The 22,766-nt window shown below is 36.8% G+C and overlaps 1 protein-coding gene across 21 annotated transcripts in view; it reads left to right on the forward strand.

Annotated features, from left to right (window-relative positions):
• LOC127454459 (regulating synaptic membrane exocytosis protein 2-like) overlaps window positions 1–22,766 on the forward strand; it is a 222,145-nt gene that overhangs the window by 139,230 nt on the left and 60,149 nt on the right. For 13 of the 21 annotated variants that reach the window (XM_051721658.1, XM_051721664.1, XM_051721665.1 and 10 more), the window contains 5 exons: window positions 978–1,113; window positions 5,989–6,180; window positions 7,050–7,159; window positions 16,491–16,597; window positions 21,730–21,896. In XM_051721658.1, the coding sequence (XP_051577618.1) occupies window positions 978–1,113; window positions 5,989–6,180; window positions 7,050–7,159; window positions 16,491–16,597; window positions 21,730–21,896 (712 nt within the window). The remainder of the gene's footprint in view (window positions 1–977; window positions 1,114–5,988; window positions 6,181–7,049; window positions 7,160–16,490; window positions 16,598–21,729; window positions 21,897–22,766) is intronic. The other 8 variants (XM_051721675.1, XM_051721676.1, XM_051721669.1 and 5 more) reach the window with 2 other exon arrangements.

The following is a 22,766-nucleotide window of genomic DNA, read 5'->3' on the forward strand; positions in this document are numbered from 1 at the left end:
TTTATGATAAAACTTAAAATAAGAAGCTTTTGGAAAGACAGTTTCCCTCTTCAAATGTCTCTTTGATTCATTGTTCTACCATCTGCCTGTTTTAATGTGCGATACAGTCAGTTGAACATCAGTCTTTCGTAATCACGTGAGGCACTGACCTTAGTGTGGCCGTGCTGAATGCTAGGTAATGAAATGTCATCAGGCTAAGTGAGCTGGCGGCTCTTGCATGGAAATAAGTCATTATTCTGGATTTGGTTGTGAAAGCTGTTTTGTCATTTAATGGGAAAAGCTAATTCAGTGTCTGGAACATATTGGCTTTTAAAAGGAAGTTTAAAAGTGATTCGAAAACCAGTCATTGGTGGAACACTGCAGAATAGCTCATGATAATAAATCACCAAAAATAGTCTAAGTTGATATTTACAGTACCAACCAGTGGTAAATAAATAGTCCAGTATGATTAGACATTTGTACATGAAAGAATACAATTATTAAAACAGGCTTGTACTGCCATCAGTATTGCAATAGTCAAAATAAAGTCAATTAAGTAAAAAAGGCTACAATTCTGATTTGCCTCTTCAGAAACAATGCAGCATACATGGTTTGTACAAAGAAATGTACATATGTAATTACAGTAAATGGGTAGTTGACAAATAAGATGGACATGAACTGTTTTTTTTTTTTTTCAATTTCAATGTAGTTTTAATTTTAATTTTTCCAAAAAAAGTGTTTAATAATTTATATTTATAACAGAATTTAAACATTTTAGTGCTGTAACTGGTCACCATTTCTTTTGAGTTTTTCAGCATATCACTTAAATAGTCCTACTGTGTGGCAAATAAATGTACAAATATTCAGTTTTCTCCATTAATATGAGGTAATACAAACTGTATTTTAAAGATTTTTGTTTTATGCACCATATCTTTGTTTATACAGATGATTGGTGGGAACACTTTTACAGTTAATTCTGTGTCTTTGTTTCTTTCCAGACTATAGAAATGGCAGGGACCTTCAGAGCTCCACCCTCTCTGTGCCCGAGCAGGTCTTGTCATCCAATCATTGCTCTCGATCAGCAGACATCAACCGGGCACGGTCTCGATCGCCCAGCATGCCCCCTTCTCAGAGGTAAGATAGCTCTTGCCTTCTCCTGAGGTTAAAGAAATCAAACATTTGATTTTCTAATCTGAACCACAGTTTAAGCATTTTTATTTTTTTTTCCCATTTATTTAGGGTTTTCTAGCAAGTAAGCATTAGCAAATAAATCGATTTGCACTTCAAAATGGGTCAGATTTTACACTTTTGTAGTATTTCATTTTTTTTATAAGTACACTTATAATAAAGGTCATAATTCAGTTTTCAATGACCATTTAATGAGCTCATGGTTGTAACATCATAACCAATAACACATTTTAGCAATTACAATAAATGGTCTAGGTGGACTGAGAAGGAACATTTGAAGCACTGTGAAAAATAGTGTACTGTATGTATGAACAGTAGATCAAACTCTTTTATTTCAAAAGAGCAAGAAAATTCGGTTTCCCATTAAATGACCCATTTAATGGCATTTTCCTAACATTATATTTTAAAATGATCTGTACTCCCAATGTAGACATGTGCGTGTTGGTGTCATTGACGATTAACCACATTTCCTCCACATGAAGTGTTTAGGTTCACCCCTCTTTCATCAGCTCCAACAAAAACATGATCCTCTCTCTCTCCTCTCAAATCTCTCCAACATGTCTATTCTCTCCATGTGCCTGCAGTCATTTTCTCACCTTACCTCAAACCCGACACAGTCAGCCTCATGACAGTCAGCTGATGGAGCTCAGGTAGAGCCATATTCCTCCCGACGTCCGTCCCCATTAACCTCCCTGCTAGAAACCACTACTAACACATCACGGTTCCTCAAACCCTGACACCCTCTCAAATTTAAAGGATTAGTTCACCCAGAAATGAACATTCTGTCCTAATTTACTCACCTTCATGGCTAGGGTTGCTAACTATCTACCAGCCAAATACGGGACATATTTTTTTTTAGTGGGGCTCCTGCGCGAGACACTGTGCAACAGTTAAAGAGGTCCACCTAGAGCTTGTTTACTTAGGAAAACAATTGAAAAACAGCACATAGCCTAATAGCCTAGACTTACAATGAAAACAGCTTTAATACAACAATAAGGAAGAACCAAATTTCTATCTTCATTTTTAATAAACAATACTTTTTGCCAAAAGAACAAAGCTGCAATCGGTGAGGAAAGAGTATTTTTCTGTCAAGCATTCTCTTCCTCATAATTAAGCTTAAGCCTTTTCCGTTTTTTAAAGCTCAGATTAACTGGCTTACTGTTTAAAATTGGGGTAATCAGTTTGTGGACAGTATATGATTAATGAGGTAGAAATAGTAAAAAAAAATCACTAGAAATGTATTTGGCCACTGTCTTAGCATGATAATGGATTTTTATAGGAGAGAAAACGCTTAGCATGAAAATAGTGTATTTCTCCTTGTTTTGGCAGTAAATAGTGTTTATCACAAGGAAAATGTAAGAAAATCACATTAAGCATTTTAACGAAACCTGTACTGTACTTTTGTACTAAAAGTTCTGCAGTTTTTCTTACCATCATTTAGCTGAGATTCTTTCAGAACGAGTTGCAATGCAATGTAATGTCGTGTCATTAGTAAGTCTGTTTATCACTAAGGTGAGAAACAATTATCATGCACTCAAATGCTACATGTGTTATTAAAATTCTCCTATTTCTGACAGAAAACGTGCACTGATTGTCATTGATCTTTCCCTCTGGCCGCTTTTGTCAAGTGTGGCATTCGTGTAACATAGCAAGAGATGCTAAAGCAATGGACAAACGTTGTCCAGTATGGATTTCATACGGAACGCAATTTTGTTCCCTTAAATATGGAACTATTCTGTATTATACAGGATGGTTTGCAATCTTGTTAATTGCATTCCAATTTTCCACACCGTCTTTTCAAAGTCATATAGGTTTGGAACAACATATAAGGGTAAGTGAATATGATAGAATTAAAATTTTTGGGTAAATTCTCACTTTAGTTAATTTCATTATCATAATAAAAACACCCCACCAATTTTAAACTACTTCATTGTTTAGTTGAAAAACCTGCATTCATGAGGGTCTCTGACATTGAGAAACCTGCATTGCCGTCACAGCCTCATGTTAACATAATGGTCCCGATTGGTTAACATCCAACCAACGGGTCACCAGTGGCCATTAATGTCAACACGAGGATGTATGACGGTTGGACACTAGAAAACACCCTTAGTATACAGATAAACAAGCCAAATTGTGAGAAGATCATATTTCCCCATCCCTCTGTCCTTATGTACACCATTCCTGTAGATGTATATATTTCTCAAAAGAGATGGAAAATATATACTCTATACCTAACAAGCTTCTGTGTTTTGGGGACTGGTGAGTTACTGTATGCCATTGGCTCGTTTGTAAAGCATTGCATTCATTTTTTCATCATAAGATCATAATAAAGAATCTGAGCTCTAATTTTTGGGACATTTCCACAGCTAGCACAGGTTTTGTAATTATAAACTGTGACAAATGTTGAAGAGAAGACATAAATACAATACTTCACTGCTTTGAACATATTAATGATTTCATAGTTTTCTACACAGTGCTGTAAATGTATGCTCTATATGTGTTATGTGTGAAAAGTTGTCCAGCTGATACATGTGCAGGTTTGGGTAGCTAAACAAAAGTAGAGACGTTACTAATTTACCTAAATTACTTAGCTGTTTGTTAGTTTAGCAAGGCAAAAGTCAAACATGCTTTCTTAACTGTCGATGATGTTGTTTTCAAGTTTGATCTGTGGTTTAAGTGTAAATGCTATGGTAATTTGTGGTATAGTTAAATACTTTTTTCAAAAGGACACCTTGACTGAAATTGAACTACTTTAAATTATAAGTAGCATGTAGCTTGACAAACTACAGTTTAGCATTAGCTTCTCTAACACTGTTTATCTGTAGTGTACATGTTTACATCTCTAATGTACATGAATCTATAATCTTTTTATGTTTTACTATTGATAAAACCCTTATCCAAAGAGATACTGTGTTGCTCAAACCCTGAGAAAGATGCACAGTCTATGAGGTTGACTCCCCATGTTTGACAATACTTGCCATCTTTTTGGCAACCGTGGGCACAGTGTGTCCCATCAATTGGCAAGTGGTGGTCAGGTTACTGTAGGATGGCCTGGGTCTATGCAGAAGACGTGTATAGTGATATTCAGTGGTACCAGTGCTGCAGTGTATTTGGGTCAGCAATTTATGGCCTGTCTAAAATGTTGTCATGAGCTTGGCCTCTTTCACCACCGAACAACCCCACATATTAGTCTATTGCAAAGAAGACATTGCTTGGCTTTTTGCTTAATATTTTGAAAGTATTCTTTGTTTGAATTTTTGTGCCCCATTTTTTTTTTTTTTTTTTTACCCTTGCACAGCAAAAAGTGATTTGCTTAATTGGGATTGTTGTGTTGTTTTCCAGTAAAAATGTCTAAATGTCCTTAAAACATTGCATACGTGGCAGACAGACGCACATGCTGACAATAAAACATTGACGTTGTTAACTTCTCTTGAGTCGTTATCTAGCTACAGTGGTAAACAGCTAACACATATTATCTTAAAGTATAGTACTTGTTCTAATTCATGTAATTGTAGTAGCTGCTTTGTGTGCCTGGAGCATTACTGTTTTTCTCTTGTAATTAAATTACTCAACTGTAGTTGGATATTATTTTTGACCTTTTGAAATGTTACAGAATTATGATATAATAGTTGTAGCAGGGTTTGAACTGATGTCTTTATGTCAGTGCTTCATCGGGTATGCAGGGATGTGATTGGAATCCAGCCTGCATCATGTTCCGATTCCTTTCTGTGTTTGTTAATTCAATTTTTTTTTTTTTTTTTTTTTTTTGCAGTGTAGGAGCTGTGTTCACTGTAGAATCGGTCAGTTTAATCATTGTTTTGCAGATTGATTATCAAAGACAGCACTGAGTATTAGTACAAGAGTTTTCTGAGTAAACAGTGAATCATGTCTTTGCTGGGCAACTTCTCATACACTACATGTGCATTTTACAAGTGCCACTGTGTTGTCTTGTGTACTATGTTTTACTGTGTCAAATGTTGGGCTAAATTATTTATTGAATGAGTGGATTATAGAGCACAATAGTGACATACTTCTACTTAAGTGGCTTTAGTTTCAGAAGTTTTTTTTTTTGTCTATTTATTTTCTGCATAGGCATTTAAAAAAACCTTCAGCAAAGAGTTCTAAGGGGCCGTTTAGACTGATAGTGTTTTTGTGCTACAAAAAAGCTAGATGCAGCACAACAAATAGAACAAAATGCAGTTGTACTGAAATGCATTTTTAAAAGGTGCATTTCTTTTTAACTTAACAGGGCTTCTAAAAAAATGCAGCTCCGCACGAGACACTGAAAAACAGCTAGACACAGTGCAGCGGCCAAAGGCGTCCATCTAGCGCATTTACATAGAAAAACAATTGGAAAATAACACAGACGGATACAAATATGTTTAATATGGTTTAAGCCTTGATAAAAACTCTGGATTTTTACTTCTAGAACCCAACTGTTTTGCTCCGTTAAGCTAAAAAGTTTTATCACAAGTTTTTATCATGAGGTACATTTATCATTTATTTATTGACTAAACTTTTTCTTGCATTTATTTTTGTTCTTCTGTGATTTCAGTGCTGTGTTTTAAAATTTTGGTATCTGTCTAAATAATTAACTATATTGAGAATGAGAAGTACATTACAGACAACATAGAACCTTTGGTCTAGACTGATTCATTGGTTCTATTTTTCTCCCAACTGCCAAAGAAAGACTCACACAACTTAACAACTTTGACCAATTGGATGCTAGAACGCTGTGCTGCATTCTGAGGGTCCATTGATCCAAACGAGCTCATTCACACTAAACAAAGACGTGTTTCCCCCTCCATAACGTTTCTCCAGGAATTACGGAGCACCAGACCGACACGAGTATCACCACAGGTCCCGTTCGGCAGATCAGCGTGCTGCAATGGAGCGTCCCATGTACAGTCGCTCCCGCTCTACAGAGCGGCCGCCCGACAGGCCCCACATGAGATCATCGATGCCCTCCTTGCCGTCTGGACACTCCGCGCCATCGTCCCCTGCCTTATCGAGGTGACCCAGATTGAATCAACCGCTCACCCCACAAAAAATCCCAGACTAATCGAAAAACATCCTTCTCTATGTATAAAAATGACCATCCCCTGCATCCAACCAACCCGCTTGATTCTTTGATTTTTTTAACTTCTGCAGCTGTTCTGTTATATTTACTCCATCTCATTCCTGTAGTTATAGCAGATGTAATCTGTTAAAGGGATAGTTCACCCAAAAATGAAAAGTCTGTATTCATTTACTCACCCTCACGTTGTTGGAACAATGTGAAGATGAGTGGAATTAATTAATTTTTTTAAGGAAATCTATCCCTTTAATTTATTTTTAATTGATGTGGAATCTCCATTGATTTTTTTATCTCTTTATTGTGATAAAAATTTATTTTTCTCTCCATTGGTTATTTTTTCTTGAGTCACAATATGTTTTGTTTATTGTTGGTGATGTCGGAGAAAAACAACACACTTCTCTTGCAGCATCGCTACAGCAGACATACCTTCAAATCCCGTGCCAAAGCATCATGCATTTTGTCAAATGTAGTTATTGTATTGTAAAAGTTAATTAATAATTTTATTTGTAGCTGGTACTCACATATTCAAAGGAACATTTAACCCAAATTCTGTTATTATTTACTCACCTTAATGTCATTTCCAACCCATGTGCTGTTTTTTATTTTATTTTATTTTTTTATTTTGAAGAATTATGCATATGATTTAAGCATTATATTTCAATTATTCTTAAAGCGTAAATTATCTTTAAAATGTCTCCTTTTGTGTTCTCTCTTGATAGCGCTGGAGCTGGATATGCTGGTAATGCCTTGCATTATGAGTTTGAAGTACATGAAATAATAATAATTTTTATTTCCTGTGTGCCAGGGCACATCCCCGTGGTGGATCAGCCCAGACCAGCCCCAACGGAACCCCAATGAACTGCAGGAGAGGACGACAGCTACCACAACTGCCTCCAAAAGGGACACTCGAAAGAAGTAAGTTGTTTTTTTTCTCTGTTGCTACTTTTTGGCTCCATGTTGGCTCTCGGTCATCCTGAGAAGTGTTACATTTTAGGAGCGAGATTGCAAAACAATATATTGTGGCCCAAACACTTGAAAACTGGTGTTGTAATTTAAAATTGAACTAGTGTTTATTGAGAAAGTGGCAATGATGATTGTCATTTCAATAAATGTACAATATTAAAGGGAAAGTTTACCAAAAATTATTTACTCCCTCTCAAGTTGTTCCAGATCCCTTTTGATTTTCTTCTTTTGCGTGTAATACTAAAGGATTTATCAAGCAGAATGTCCAATGTACAATGAAAGTGAATAATGACCCCAGCTGTCAAACAAAATTTTCGAGGCAAGATATTTAGTGAATAACGACTTTTATTTTAGTCTGTTCCTCGCACAAAGCTATCTTAAGGGTTCAGAAGACTTGGAATGTAGCACACAAGTTGTATAGAGCTTTTGTGGTGCTTTATTGTCATTTTTGGAGCTTGACTGCCCCTAGTTTCCATCCACTTTCATTATATGGAAAAAAAACAGCTTGGAGATTCTGCTAAACTTTGGTGTTTCATAAGCTGTGTCCGAAATTGCGTACATACTGTTTTTGTCAAAGGACGCACTTCTCTTCCGGTAAAATAGGACGTTCTTTAGGTATACGTGCGAGTAGTATGAAAAGATTCTGGACATGCTTCATCCGGGAACGTGGGCATTGTCTCGTGATGCAAATATATGACGTATTAACAACAAAAAATAGTCTACTCTGGTTTAGATTAAAAGCACCATTTAAGCACAAGGAACAACTTTCTTGTACATAAATCACCTAGAGTTGAGAAGAGCTTTCCGACTTGCGGTTCACCGCCATTTTTTAAATCCAGCACTTTGAACGTTACGAGGCATTATGGGATCGCAAAATTTCCAATCAATCCGCACTTTTCAAATCTCACCGGAATTAGCAGGTCATCCGGTTATTTATCGCTTACTCTTTTATGAATGCTGAGGATTTGGACATACTACTCCATTGGCAGACTATTTTTGGCATACTATATTGTAGGGAAGTATGGATATTCTGACACAGCCACAGAGGAAAGGTCATATATTATTATAGAATTTAGATTTTTGGGTGAACTATTCCTTTAAAAGCTTTATGAAAACTTTAAAAAGCAGAAATATTTCTTGTGTTTGACAAGTGATGAACAGTTTATAAGGGATTCTTGTGCATTACCACAACATTGCACCGTTCTATTACCCCAGTAGCTGAATATGACACAGTTGTTATATTTGACTCACACACATGCTCACATTAATGACATGCGCGGTTAAGTTGTGCATGTGTCGACCTGGTTCCCTCTCTCATTCCTCTCTCGGAAGACGGAGATGAAGAACTTGAGCCTTGTCCAGGTGTGTAACGTGTTTGTGAAGGTTTAATCTGTCAGACAAAAAGGTTCTGATGGAATTAAACTTTTCTGAAATGGTCTTGAGCTGAGGTTTTCGTTCATGAACGGGTCTAGAATCAACTCTGGCCTCAGGTTAATGGCACCTACACACTATAGATTTTATGCTGTATCAGAGAACACTGCGAATCCATTGATTTCAATGGAGATGTGTCTGTTTAAGTTTTCCCTATTCCTATAAGTATGCTGGAACATTTTCGAAAGTCTTTGTTTTCCGTGCCATTCCAGTCTGGATGAGAGTCGTAAACATAGCAATATGAATGCGTTTTCAAACTGAAACTTATTAGTGTGGACGTGACCTAAGCAATTAAGATCTTGTCCAATTGGGAGTTTTGAATGATTGCTCAAATGTTGCCCAGTGGAAAACGTTATTGCTTAAAGGTTGCTCTTTCAAAAGACTAAAACGTTCACACGTTCATGTGTATGCATAATTAAACTATCAATTTTGTGTCAAATATTTATCCTAAAATTCCTTTGGAGAAATAAACACACATGAGACAAGTGTTGACATATGGTAAGAATATAGAGCGATGCAATTATTGTGGATCGAATAGCTCAGTGTAATTTGGACTTGGATGAATATGATAAGAAATGTTCAAGTTCATAATGAGATCCCTGACCTTTCATTGCAGAGTTTAGTATATTGGCAAATCTGAAACACTGTTTCAGAAGTTGTTGAGATCTCTTCTGAATCTCTAGAGGAGACACGAGGAAATAGAAGTCGAACGATTTCGGGTTCAGTCTTAACATACTTTGGCCAAGTCAGGTCATAAAGTCTTGTTTGAGGTCTGAATCTGGCTTCAGATGAATGCTTATACTATATTAGTGGTGTATCAAAATAACTGAATTGGTTGAACATAGGACAAATGCATATAGACAAATGCACCCAGGCTATAGTTTCCAAGCGATCGCACTTCCTCACGTCGTATTTGTCACAAGATCTGCTCTGTTGGTTCGTCTGCCATCTTCCTAGAATCTATTCTTGCTTTCTGTTCAATTGATATTTAGTCATATATCAACTGTGTAATTTTCTCACTCATTCATTTTTTAAATGACACTCAAAACTAATGTACAGGAGGTTTTATTCGAACTTTCATTTGAAGTGTTTTTGTGATAATTCAGCTTTCCATTGCTCTTCTTGTTGTGTTAAAGAGTGTGTGACGAGGCCTAATGGCCCAGCGGTCAATGGGAGGAAAGGCAAGTGTGGCCAGTGGTGTGTTTGCCCTGTTTGTTGTGTGGTTGTTTATTTACCTCTTTATTAGTTTTCCCGAGAGGAGATTTCCGGACCTTACTATAACGGCTGGGCAATATATAGAATATTACCGTGATATTCGCAAGGATTTTGTTCACCAAATAAAATGAAGCAACATCTGAATATCGCAATTATTTTTTTTAAAGTCAACTTGAAACCAAAATAGACCATTTTAGCTTTCTTAGTACATGTTCCTGGCCTTATGGTGTATGATGCATCAATGCACATTATTCCAGTGGGAAAATAAAAATCACAATTTAATGACTTTGATGGCTTTGAGTCCGTGAATCAGTTTAAACTGTTTCAGTGAATCGGTTCAAACTCTGATTCCACATTTCATTTGCACCATTATTCAAAAGTGTTTTCAGTATTTTTAATCAGCATTTTTTATATATTTTTAAGTTACTGCATAAAACATTTTAAATCTACTTGGTATCGATGGATGTTTGCTCTAATTAATTTTAAGACAATGATGGTTCCTCAAATTATTTCGAAGACATTTTTTTTTTTAGCTCTATCGCCCAGCCGTACTAATATATATATATATATAAAAAAAATGTTTCTTTTGTTAAAAATGACTCTGTCAATGAAGGGTTGATGCAGATCTTGCATGTATTCTGCATGGACAAGTCTGTCTTTCTCTCTGTCTCTCAGCGTGTTACTGTATTTAGGTCTGTCTTTCGCTCTTCTCTTCTCTCCTGTCTACCTGTCTCTCTCTCTCTCTCTCTCTCTTGTGTGATGGATTGTCAGTTGTTTAATGTGTGATTTTCTGTGAATAATGTGGGACATGGAAAAGTCTGGATTCATACTGAATGTCTGTTGATATATATTCTGTATCTGTTTTAAAATACTTTTAAAAAAAATAGAATAATTTTAGTCTATACTCTTGTTCTACAGAGTTGAATTGTTTAGGTATTGTTATAGAATTTCATATTATAATAAAAAATAAATATTTAAGCATGAATATTTTTTGTAAATCAGTCTGACTGTACTGCTTATTGAGAGACAGTTACTGTGTATGTCCAGCAGATGGGGCGCAATCATATGTTGAAAGGAGCTGGTCAGTCTCGCAGTGCTGTAGTGATTTAGATTTGAACTCCCAGATATAGAGATATTCAATCTACTTCGTCATCAATATGATTTATTTTAAATAAGGCCAAATTAATAAACTCCTGTTGCAAACTATAGAAGTATAACTGCATTTTAGGAAAAACACTGGCACATGAAACACACAGCAGCCCCCAAAATATTTGGATGCTTCAGCCACACTTGAATGAATGTCATTGCATTAGATAACATAATATCAAAGCAAGTGGCATCTGCAAGCAAATAACATTAGACCTTTTCTCAGAAATAACTTCACATTTTTGGGCCAAAAATAAGCGAGTATTTTGCAGGCTGTTTAAGGTTATAGTGTAGATACAGACAGGGAAAGACATGAGTCATGTGTTAACGATGCCTGTGTCTCTGTGTTAATGATCGCATGTTAAGAGGTGACATGGGAAGATCAGCAGAATTCAGTTGTCAGTGCTGGTCACTCATCTAATGGCCATCTGGAGGAGACACGCATCTCACCTCAGACAGGTTTGTGAAGGTCCATTAGAGTGACCTCTGACCTCTCTGACCTTGACCCTGTCTGGTCTATCCTCTCTTCCTCTGAATCATTTTGAGGTCTGACTTTATAAAGCTCTCTTACACTCTGGAGGTATAAGTGGAATGAAGGTTGTCGAGTGAAGATAGGTGAAGAAAATTAGGGAGGTGGAGCTGACTGAAATTGCCAATTCTAATCTAACTGACTGATTTTACACAACTTATACCACTTTTAAGATTGCCCGATGGAGGATCCAGCTTCACCCATAAATGAACTGGGTGAACCCTCCCTTTAACAGTTCTGAGGATCTGGATTCATAATATCTTCCTAACGAGTCATTTGTGTGTCTGTTTGAGTGTGTGTGGGTTAATAGGGTCCATATCTGGTCCGGCTAATGAACGGCCCATCAGTGCAGGCATCTGTGTGGAATGGCATCATCTTAAGGGTGATTAATGCTTGAGAAATGTGCTTGGGTAAACAAGATCATGCACGCAGGGTCGGTATGTGATTAATGCTGCAGCGGATCAAAGCACGACTCGTTGTTACTCAAGAGAACAAGGAAAAAGTGAGAAAAAGCAAGCAACATCAGCAGATTGCGTTTTCTGTGAAGACGCAGATAAAGAATTTGCATATGCAGAGGAGGATTGAGTCCAATTAGTGGTAAACATCGCCCTGAGATTCATGCAACATTACATATGATGCTAAACAATTAAATGAGGATTTTGGGATATTTGTGAACAGTGGAAAAAAGGGAGGGTTCAGGATAGTCAATAGTCAGTTGCATTTAGCTTTTTTATTTTTTTTAAATGCAAGAATGTGTTTGGTCTAAGCACACTATTAAAGGATGTTCACACTGAAAGACATTTGCAGCGCTAAAGCAACCTGAAGTCATTTATTTTCCAAGAGAGTTGCCGATTTTAGGCAACGTTTGTGATGGAATGCGGGTGTTTAAATTTTAAAACAGTGTCAGAACGCATGGCCATTCCTAGTGAGATTTATGCATTCTTCTTGTTCATGATATGATCCACCATGCACTGCTGCATTAGTCTTCCTCCAACCTTCTGAATAGATGAGCTGCATTTGAAGCCAAATAAAATAACGGCTTTGACCTCATATTCTACATTAATGTGCATATATCCATAAGGCTTTGTTCACACTAATCCCTTTTTTTATTTGAAAACACATTGATTTTTCTACGCAAAAAGAGCATTTAGTAATTGAGCGTTTAGGAAACTGAAAAAGGAGTTCTCAAAAGAAAACGGATTCGTTTGGACGTGGCCTAAGAAATTCATCTGATCGGTGTCAGGTGTGCTTGATAAAACCAATACTGATTTGTCGATTTTAAAAATATGTATTTTTGCACATTTATAGTGTGAATGTGAACTTTTAGAGGGTTTGTTGGTCTTGGGCAGTGCCTGACAGAATCACATTTTTTTTTTTTTTTGTGCATTTTTTTGCATTTTTTGCACTGATTTTTAAGGTAAACTCTGGATTTCTGCAGAATGGTTTAAACATGGTAAAGTGTGTTAAGCCGAGTTGAGAGTTCATGATGAGACATTCTTATTGGTAGTTGAAAGCATGATCAAATTATGTAATAAACAAACATGCAAGGGATTATGTACAATTTTGTGAAAGATGGGCATTTAAATTCTGATGAAATCTGTGGATCTTTCTGTGGGTGCAGAAGTGTCGTAATTGTATCTTTAATTTGGAGATTTGTCATGTTACATAGCAGGTTGTTTCTCCTCAGGGTTTGCGAGGACTCTCCTCTTACCTTTTCTTTTCTCCTTTCTTTTCACAGGTCATTTTTAAAATCATTTTCCGTCTGCATGTTCAATTAACATTTCTCTAAAGTTTCAGGGTTTGTCTTTAAGCAGGAATGGCTGTCTATCTTCTGAACTCTGGATTATTTAGCTTTTCCTTTTCTTCCATGAGCTTTCCTTTATCTCTTTAATGGGATTTGACACTTGTGTTTGAGGTTTTATCTGTTTTATTTCCCTCATTTTTTGTATGTTGTTGGTGTTTCTGTTGTTTGTTGTCGTTGTGCCCCATCCCTGTGTGTTGATGCCTCTGGTTGCCCCTCATTCCTCCTCCCCTCCTTCTGCACACTTCCTCTCACACCCCTCTCCTCTGTCTGTGTCTGTCCGTTTTTGTGATGTGACCCACTCACCCCTCACCCAGAAGACATGGACTCCCCCGGTTGGACAAACTCAGGTCTGTCCTTTCTTCTGCTCTACTTTCCTAGCCTTGTCTCAGCTCCTCTCTGTTTGGCTCAATCACGCTCATTCAACCTGCTGGAAAAGCAGATCATGCCACCTTAAAGGAATAGTTCACTCAAAAATGAAAGTTCTGTCAACATTTAATCACCCAATCCAAACTCGTTCGGCTTTGTCTTCCGTGTAGCACAAAAAGAGAAAATGACATGTGAAGTTGAGCGCCGAAAACGTTTCTACAACATGTGCGCTTTATTCCAAGTCTTTTTAAGACACACGATAGGTTTATGGGAGAAACGGATCCAAATTGTAAGTTTTCACCTTCAGTATAGCTCTCAAATCTCAAATGAAATTAGAATGCAAACTTTAATGAGATGTGCCAGGCTTAACGTCAATGATGCCAAATTACTATGGTTGTTTCATGTCTCGTCGCCAAACGCAACACACCAAGTTTGAATATGCGAAAGTGAAAATGAGATTTGAGAGCTATTTTCAGCAAATAATGTCTCAAATTTTGGTTAAATATTTGTCATTTTTGATGCTCAACGTACAGGTTTGAAATGACACGGGTGAGTAAATAATTACAGAATTTTAATTGTTTGAGCGAACTATTCGTTTAATGTCATCAAACTGGTTTATGGAACATGCTAGTTGGTTTGTTGCTGGTCTAAGGTGATCCACCATAACCAACTTGACAAAGATGGTCTACCTGGGCAAAACCAGGTCCACTTGTTTTTGTCCAGCAGATCGCCCATCTAAACCAGCTTGGACCAGCTAATGACCATAACCAGCTAGAAACCATCTAGCAGTTTTTAGCTGGATTTTTCAGCAGGGCAGGCTGCAGTGTGCTTATAAGGAATACATATCAGAGTGAATCTCATGATGTCCAGGTCATATTTCAAATAAAGTGATAAAATTGTCATGAAAATAATGTCACAATGCAAAACATCTTAACCTGGATATTTATTAACAGATTTTGTGAGATTCAAACATTGCCTCTTAGGACCACAGTACACATTTGAATCCAACTGTTATCAATTTTACAATGAATAATGAGTGTAAAGACTGTAGAATAGGAAATGCTGGGATCATGCTTGAAAACCATGCTTATGTTCAGAATAGCCTAAAAATAGTGCATTGCATTGCAGAGTATGGTTTGTTGTATACTGCACATTTTGACAAAAATCAGTAGGTCATCTGGGTATTCTATGCATACAGATAATTTGCATACTGCACACTGCAGAAATGGTAAGAGTAGTTTAATAGTTTGCTATTCCGAACATAGCCCATCTGTTTCTTTTGATCACAGCTCTGTTGTCTTCGCTGGCTTTTTAAATCTATCACTTCTTCCTGCTTTGCACTCTTAATGAGTGTTTTATTCACTTAATTTCTTTATTTCAAATCGTAGAAATTACTTTTGACTTCTGCTGTGAAGCCAAACTCATTAGCTCATTTGTCCTCTTTTGTCTTCATTTTGAAAACACATTATTTGGATACATGGCACACAATGCATTTTATGAGCTTAATTGTGGATAATTGACTCATTTGCATCTGTATTTGTTTGATGATGTCATAGAGCTGGCTTCATGACAGATATATTTCACATCATACTAATTTCATAGGTTTTTAATTTTGCATTTTATTTGCAATCACTTTCACTTTTCACTTTTTTACTTAGTGTGCTAATTTTTTCTCCATGGCCATCTGAAAAATTGGAAAATAAAAACAGAAGTCTGTTTGTGTATGTTTATGCCATTGCAATAGTGAAACAACTGTAATTTTAACCTTTGGATTGGAAACTTTTAAATGTGGTAGTTGCACGGTTAGCACTATTAAGTTTAAAAGCGAACACCGTGTACGGTTCACAATAGCACTGCAGTTAATTCGAATTATCCTCATGATTCTGAGAACACTAATAATTGGGTAATTTGATGAGTGTGTTAATAACTTAACAGTTCAATTGCTTTTGGCAAGAGGAAGTTGCTATTTACATTTACGCCACCTGCATTGGCAAAGACTGATGTACTTTGCTTTACACAGCGCTTAGTCTTTTGGCTGGCTGACTATAGAACAGGCAGATACACTCACATTTTATTCAGATTTTATTTAGTAATAATGAATGATATTTAATCATTTAGATACTGTGAAATGTGAGTCGGGATTGTGTGACTAAAATGTTAGGTTAAACTACTCTTACAAAATTGGGACACTTGTATACATAAAATAATATTTAAAAATATAAATAATATTTTGGTATAGCCTTCCTCTGTACTTTGATTATTGTTTTGATTTATAATATATCTGCTATAATATCTGCTCTGGGCTGCATAATTTATGCCAATGTGTGCGTGGAGGAATTTAAGTGCTAGCTCTTTAAATAACTGTGATTTTGCTGACAGGCATTTTGATAAGTGCATACAATTAATTTTTGATTGACGATTAAATTGTTAACATACAAATGTCTCATTCTCAGATGGTAGCTAAAAATGCTGCTGTTTTTCCAAGAATACTTTAAGAAAACTTTACTATGATTAGGTCTAACACATGCCAGTTGCCTATTACTGTTTCTATCAAATACCTCATGAGAGCTGTTAGTTACTGAACTCTGTCAGTGCTCCATCATAGGCTGAGCGGTAGTTGTGTTGAAGGGAAAGATTTCTTTAATTGACCATTCCACATTTTTCAAATGCTTCGTTAGTGAACAGGTCGACAGATCTGTTTCTATCCAGCCTCAGCAAACTCAAAATCATGAGGCACTTTATAAACAACCATACAAACATTCAAACTCATTGATATCTTTTCTGGTATGTAGGTGCTATGGATGTGGAGGAACGAACGCGGCAGATGAAACTGAAGATGAACAAGTATAAACAGGGAACAGGCTCAGATTCCAGACTGGAACAGGACTATCCCCCGAAGGCAAGTAACAGTGGTCTACCTCTCTTTTTAACTAAGCAATACACCTCAGGCATGATAGACACCATATTTAATCTGACACCAATGGACAATGTGAAGTACAGTCTGTTCGATGGGTTGTAGTGTTGTGTACTTTGGTATTGATCATGAAAGGGATAGTTCAACCAATAATTAAAATTCTCTCATCATTTACTCACCCTCATGCTATTTAAGATGTGTATGACTTTCTTTCTTCTGCTGAACACAAACAAAGATATTTAGAAGAATATCTCAACTCTGTAGGTCTATACAATGCAAGTGAATGGTGACCAGATCTTTAAAGGTCCAAAAAGTAGATAAAGTCTAGTTGGGTTTGGGTGAGAACAGACCAAAATGTAACTCCTTTTTCACTGTACATCTTGACAGCATTCTCCTTGGCGATCATGATTTCAAGCTTGATTACCTATAGCGCCATGTAGTGCTCTGTGCATGCAACAATCACTAGGAAGTGTAATCTATCCTGAAATCATGGTCGTACCTAGAGACTGCAATGGCAAGGTGTACAGTCTGTTCTGTTCTCACTCAAAACCAACTGGACTGCTTTAGAAGACATTGATTAAACCACTGGAGTCGTATGAATTAGTTTTATGCTGGCTTTATCTCCTTTTTGGACCTTCAAATGCCTGATCACCATTCACTTGCATTGTATGGACCTACAGAGCTGAGATATTCTTCTAAAAATCTTAGTTTGTGTTCAGCAGAAGAAAAAAAGTCATACACATATGGGATGGCATGAGGGTGAGTACATGATGAGAGAATTTTCATTTTTGGGTGAACGACCCCTTAAATCTTTCCAAAATATTTTCTGAAGCTAGGAAAACCATTTGTAGCAAGGATAAGGAATAAGGAATTGCAGTCTTTTTTTTTTAACACAATTGTATTATTTTTGTTTGGACATAACAACATTGGCTTAACCAATAATATGACTTTAGGGTGGACAACCTGTTTGCCAGAACAGTGGAATCACTGTTTTCAACTCAAATACTATAAATAAGGGTGTTTTCTAGTTTATAAATAAATCATTTTAAGTTTAATTCTGTCAACTTAATTGAGATTATCACGATGAAATACATGATATCATCTGATAGTTATTTAATCAAAATTATATAATACCCCCTTAAATAGCTTTAATGCAGTTAGCAAGTTTTTGAAAAGGGTTTTTGACTATAGTTCAACACCTTTAAGTTATGAAACTAGCAGCTTCGGAAGCTACAATTTCAAAGTAGCTTCACCGACACTGACCTAACTACCTGTAGTCAAGGTAGACAACACAAAGAGAGTTATAGGTTTTGAGAAAAAACAAGCACTTTTCATTGCTTGAACAAACCTGACTGTTGTATAAAGGTAAGCATAGTTTATTTGGTGACCCACTTCCTGGAGTTCTGAAATTTTTATGACCTAAACACTGTAGGGCTTTACCAGTTGTTTAGATCAGTGTTACGATCAGAAATAATTAATAATTATTTCTGTAGTTATTAATTAATATTTAAATTAATTAATTGGATCTAACTCATTAAAACCTCATATGGGGCTCCAGTAAATGTAGTGTGCTACGTTTAGGAGAAAGTTTGGTTATTAGCAATAATTAATAATGATCAAAGATAATTATTAATTATTAAAATCAATAGACCATTGATGAGAATCAATGTTAGCTTTTTAAAATCCTTTAAATCAACAATTATCAAAGATAATCGTTAATTGTTAACATCGATGAAACATTAATTAAAATTAACACTAGCTTATTGATCATTCAAATTCAATCATCAAAGATGATTATCAATTATCAAAAATCAATAGAATATTAATAAGGATTAACATTGACGGGGCACCACCCTGGAATTAGGGACTAATAACCAAACAGTAAAACAGTCTCAATATTAGATTGTTTTCTTAGGAAAATCGACATCCGAAGAATATCGATTTTTGGGAAAAAAAACAGTGAATGAAGGTTTGAATCCGAGCACTGACATCCCGTCAGCATGACACAGGCATATGCAAAACAAACCAAAACACTTCTCTTTGTAATATAAACAAAGTTTATTTATGCAGTAATATCAATTAATAATTAATACAATGCAGTCAATAAACTTCCGACTTACAACTACAAACTAAACAGTGATATGATTAGATATGGAAATCAAAATAATCCTATAACACATAAGGTGTGTGTGTGTGTGTGTGTGTGTGATTAGTAAGAGAGAGAGAGAGAGAGATGATTAAGTGACAGCCCTAAAGCCGATTTCGTGATAGTGGGAGAGAAAGCAGCTGTGTTTATCACTCAGAGACGCGGTGGATGGCTCGTAAAAGTCCCGCGTTATTTGACTCTTTAATGGATGAACTCAGTTGCTGTATCACCCGCGATGGCTAAATTGCACAACAGTCCAATTTGGTTGGACCACAATACAGCAAAACAAATTCGTGATAATTAATACCCTGAGTATTAATAATGAGCGGACATGGCGGTCCATAAACTGTACAAGCAAAAACCTTGAAACACAAGAATAACACGCTATAATATTCTATCTCTGCCCAGACGTAAACCTCTTACTTGAATCGCATGAGGACACAGGTAGAATGTGTTTTCCTCCGTCCTTTAACTTTGACCCGGTTCCTTGAGGCTTGGGTGATGACGGGAGGCCGTTTCCTCGCGCTGTCGGCGGGCGGTACGGCTGTTGATTCTTGGCGGGCTGGCGGAGAACTCAGAAATGTCGACTTGATTGAAGATGGAAGAGAAATCTTTAATCTCTTCACTTCTGTAGGCAAACGGATGAAGATGCGAATTGCTCGGCGGTCTCCTTCGGATCCGTTAGAGTGTTCGGTTGAACACAGAGTAATCTCAACTCGTCCAGCGAGATGGAGATTGTATGGCTACGGTTTCAAGTTGGACGTTACTTCCTTGTGCCACGAGGTTGCACTTGAGAGCAGCAAAGAGCTACGTCTATATTCGGTGAACAAAATCGCTGGAAGCGACGCACAAAACATTTCAGAGGTATTTCAACTCCTGATGATGTCATGTTTGAGGGACGTTCTGTTGTGTGCCTCATCCAATAGGAGTTGAGAGTTCGATCCTTTAGTGAGCAAGACTTCATGGATTTGTAGTCTGTTTTGGACTCCCTTTGTTTGATTTTGGCGCGATTTTTATCAGTAAGATTTACAACTTGGAAGGTGGGGGCTTGAGTTAGGTTTTTACGACTGTATTAGTCCTGCCTTTGTCTTCTATCTGAATACATGAGGCCCAACAATACTGAAGTCTGAAGTTCAGCCTCAAGATATACATTAGTATTTCTCTACACTGACCAATGTCCTGAGATTAAGATCAGCGCCATATACGGCTATATCACTCTCCCTAAATATCCTTTTAAGCGTGTGGTACGAAAGGCATTATACTGCCCCAACCCATAAATTCTGCAGGATTCTATTAAAAGAAGATAAAGATATACAGTATATGCTGATTTGTCTGATAGGCCAGTGGAAAGACACTGTTAAGGATATAATTTTTATGATCATCTTAGTGTGTCATGAGCATCTACACACTAATATGTTAATAAGCATCTTCAATACCTCACCCCATTTCTGTCAAGAACAGAATACTTAGGAACACCTTAGACTAAAATGAGACACGTTTTGTAAAGTAATTAGTAAAATAAAATTTGAATGCCTTAATGCTAGCGTGTGGACATTTATCCCCCGAACACTCTTTCCGCTCGGCCCCAGTCAGTCATTGGTTGAAAAACAGACAGTCCCTCTCTAAACTCGCACCATCGTTTGAGATAGAAGTTGACATATTCTAGCCCTCAAACAAACAGATGAATGTTTTAAAAGTGCCACAAAGCCACAGTATCCTGCTGAGTCACAAGCGTGACTGCTGTGTGCATTTTCCATTTCCCTTTTTGACTGGTAACTATTAGCACCTAATAAACATGCAAAATAATAATAATAATTTCAAGAGCAAATAGATTTCTTAAAAATGTATGGCAACAAATATGGACAGTGGGATTAAGTTGTGAAATTTTAAATAATACCAAGCTGTAGAAAGACAGATTTTTTAAATCAAATTGTTTATTATGTTTCCAGAAGTGTTGGCTATTCATGTTTTTGAGACGTTACAAACATTACATCAGAAATTAGCATAACTGATTTTTATTGAAAGTAATTACCAGTATCATCCAATCACTGCCAACCATGTTAAAATAAAATTATACCATTGTCCCATGTCTGCCAAACATGTTGAGTGGTCCAAACATCATCTGCAGCCTGAAACTGAACTTTTGATAGGAAGTTTGGATTGAATGCACTTAGCTGCATAAAGAGCTATAGGATGCTCCTTTGCTCCCTATTTAGTGAATGACTTCACCTCCAGTATGCTGTCTGTCTGCACTGGTCTCAAAACTGTTCAAAAAGTAACTTATTTTCATCCTAACTTCATATAAAGCCTCTGAAATGATTCTCAGTGTGATAATGCACAATAAATACTGGATTTCCAAGGAAGAGATGTGGTAAATTTCACATTAGTGTACATTGTGTTTAGCAGTGTGACGTTTATCAATAAATCACTCAAATTAAAATAATGGCATATCGGATAAAACTAGAGACTCTGATCTTTTGACTCAAACAGGTTTCAGTGTAAAAACTTAATTAGGTTTCTTACCAGATGTAGTTTTGTTGGCGTTTCTCCCAAAGACAAACTCCGCTGTGGTCTGCGCCATGTTGTTTTGTCTTGTCACATGACTCCGTGCGTCGAAAGTTTATCCCATTACTGAACGCACAGTACTGAACGACTCTCCTGAGCTGAGATCAATCGGTTTAAATGAATTTAAATTATGCGTTGCATATAGCAGAGCCAAAATACAATGTCCACGTATGTGTATGCGGGGCTGCACGAGGGTATTTTACACTCTTCTGGAAGTCAACTTTCAACCTACTGGCTTTCTTAGGCTACGTCCATACTAATATTTTGTTTTTTATTTTAAGATTGAAAACGTCACACACTTCAACTTTAACCCCTGTTTGACTTCTTTTTTCAATGTTTGGTATAAAGTGTTTTCTGTTTGTTGACCATAAGCTTCTAACAGACATGTTTTTTTTCTGTACTGCAGCGCTCCGGCAAGGATCCTCAGCGGGGAGAAAACCTCTCGGCCAAGTCTTCGGACAGTGATGTCAGTGACGTGTCCGCTGTGTCGAGAACTAGTAGTGCATCTCGATTCAGCAGCATGAGCTACATCTCTGTCCAATCAGAAAGGCCAAGAGGCAGCCACAAGATCAGGTGAGACAGCTTCTTCTTAAATCAGAAACGCTCATTTAAGGATCACTGCCAAACCTGTGCGGTATAAGTCAGTCCAGAAGCTGTCAACAATAAAAATGACTGAACTGTGCTCTTTAGATTTTTTTTGAGAGTGCATTAAAGGAATGTTCCGGGTTCATTACAAGTTAAGCACAATCAACAACATTTGTTGCATAATGCTGATTACCATAAAAAATATTTCTCCTTTTTTTTTTTTTTTTTTTTTAAACATTACCAGGGTGAGTCTAAATGATTTTTCATGGTAATCAACATTACACCACCATTTCTTTCGATAACCTTAACTTGCATTGAACCCAGAACATTCCTTTTAATCTGAAAGAGTGAATTCCCCCAGTTTTCATTCTGAATGTGAATGGAAGCGGAGTCACACGTGAACTCACAATGACAAGTGATAACCACAGCAACAAGTGATAACCACAGCAACTCGCCCTGCTAGTGCAAACCTTCCGTTCAGCTCCCATAGTTGAAATAAGTTGAAAATACTTAATCTACTACAGTGAGCATGTATGGTTCCTTTTACTAAAATGCTAGTAAATCATCCCAAGCAAACACACGCACTCCATATAAAATGCTTGAAGTGTACATTTTGTTCTACCAGGTTTAAAACACATTTTTGTTCTACTGTACGTGCGTACTGTCTGGCTTCTGATGCTTGTACTGTGTGCATTGTATTATTTTGTTGTGCTTTCTTTTCTGTATTCTTCATGTATTCGTCTTTACCTCATAACTCAATCAGTTAGTGTTTACACTGTTTTCACTTTATTTCATTCCTGTTCTGCATGCTGCGTGCATCATCTGCTTCTACTTCTGCTGGCCACGCCCACAGCAAAG

The sequence above is a fragment of the Myxocyprinus asiaticus genome, chromosome 16, assembly GCF_019703515.2.
Source record: "Myxocyprinus asiaticus isolate MX2 ecotype Aquarium Trade chromosome 16, UBuf_Myxa_2, whole genome shotgun sequence".
NCBI classification, from domain to species: Eukaryota; Metazoa; Chordata; class Actinopteri; order Cypriniformes; family Catostomidae; genus Myxocyprinus; species Myxocyprinus asiaticus.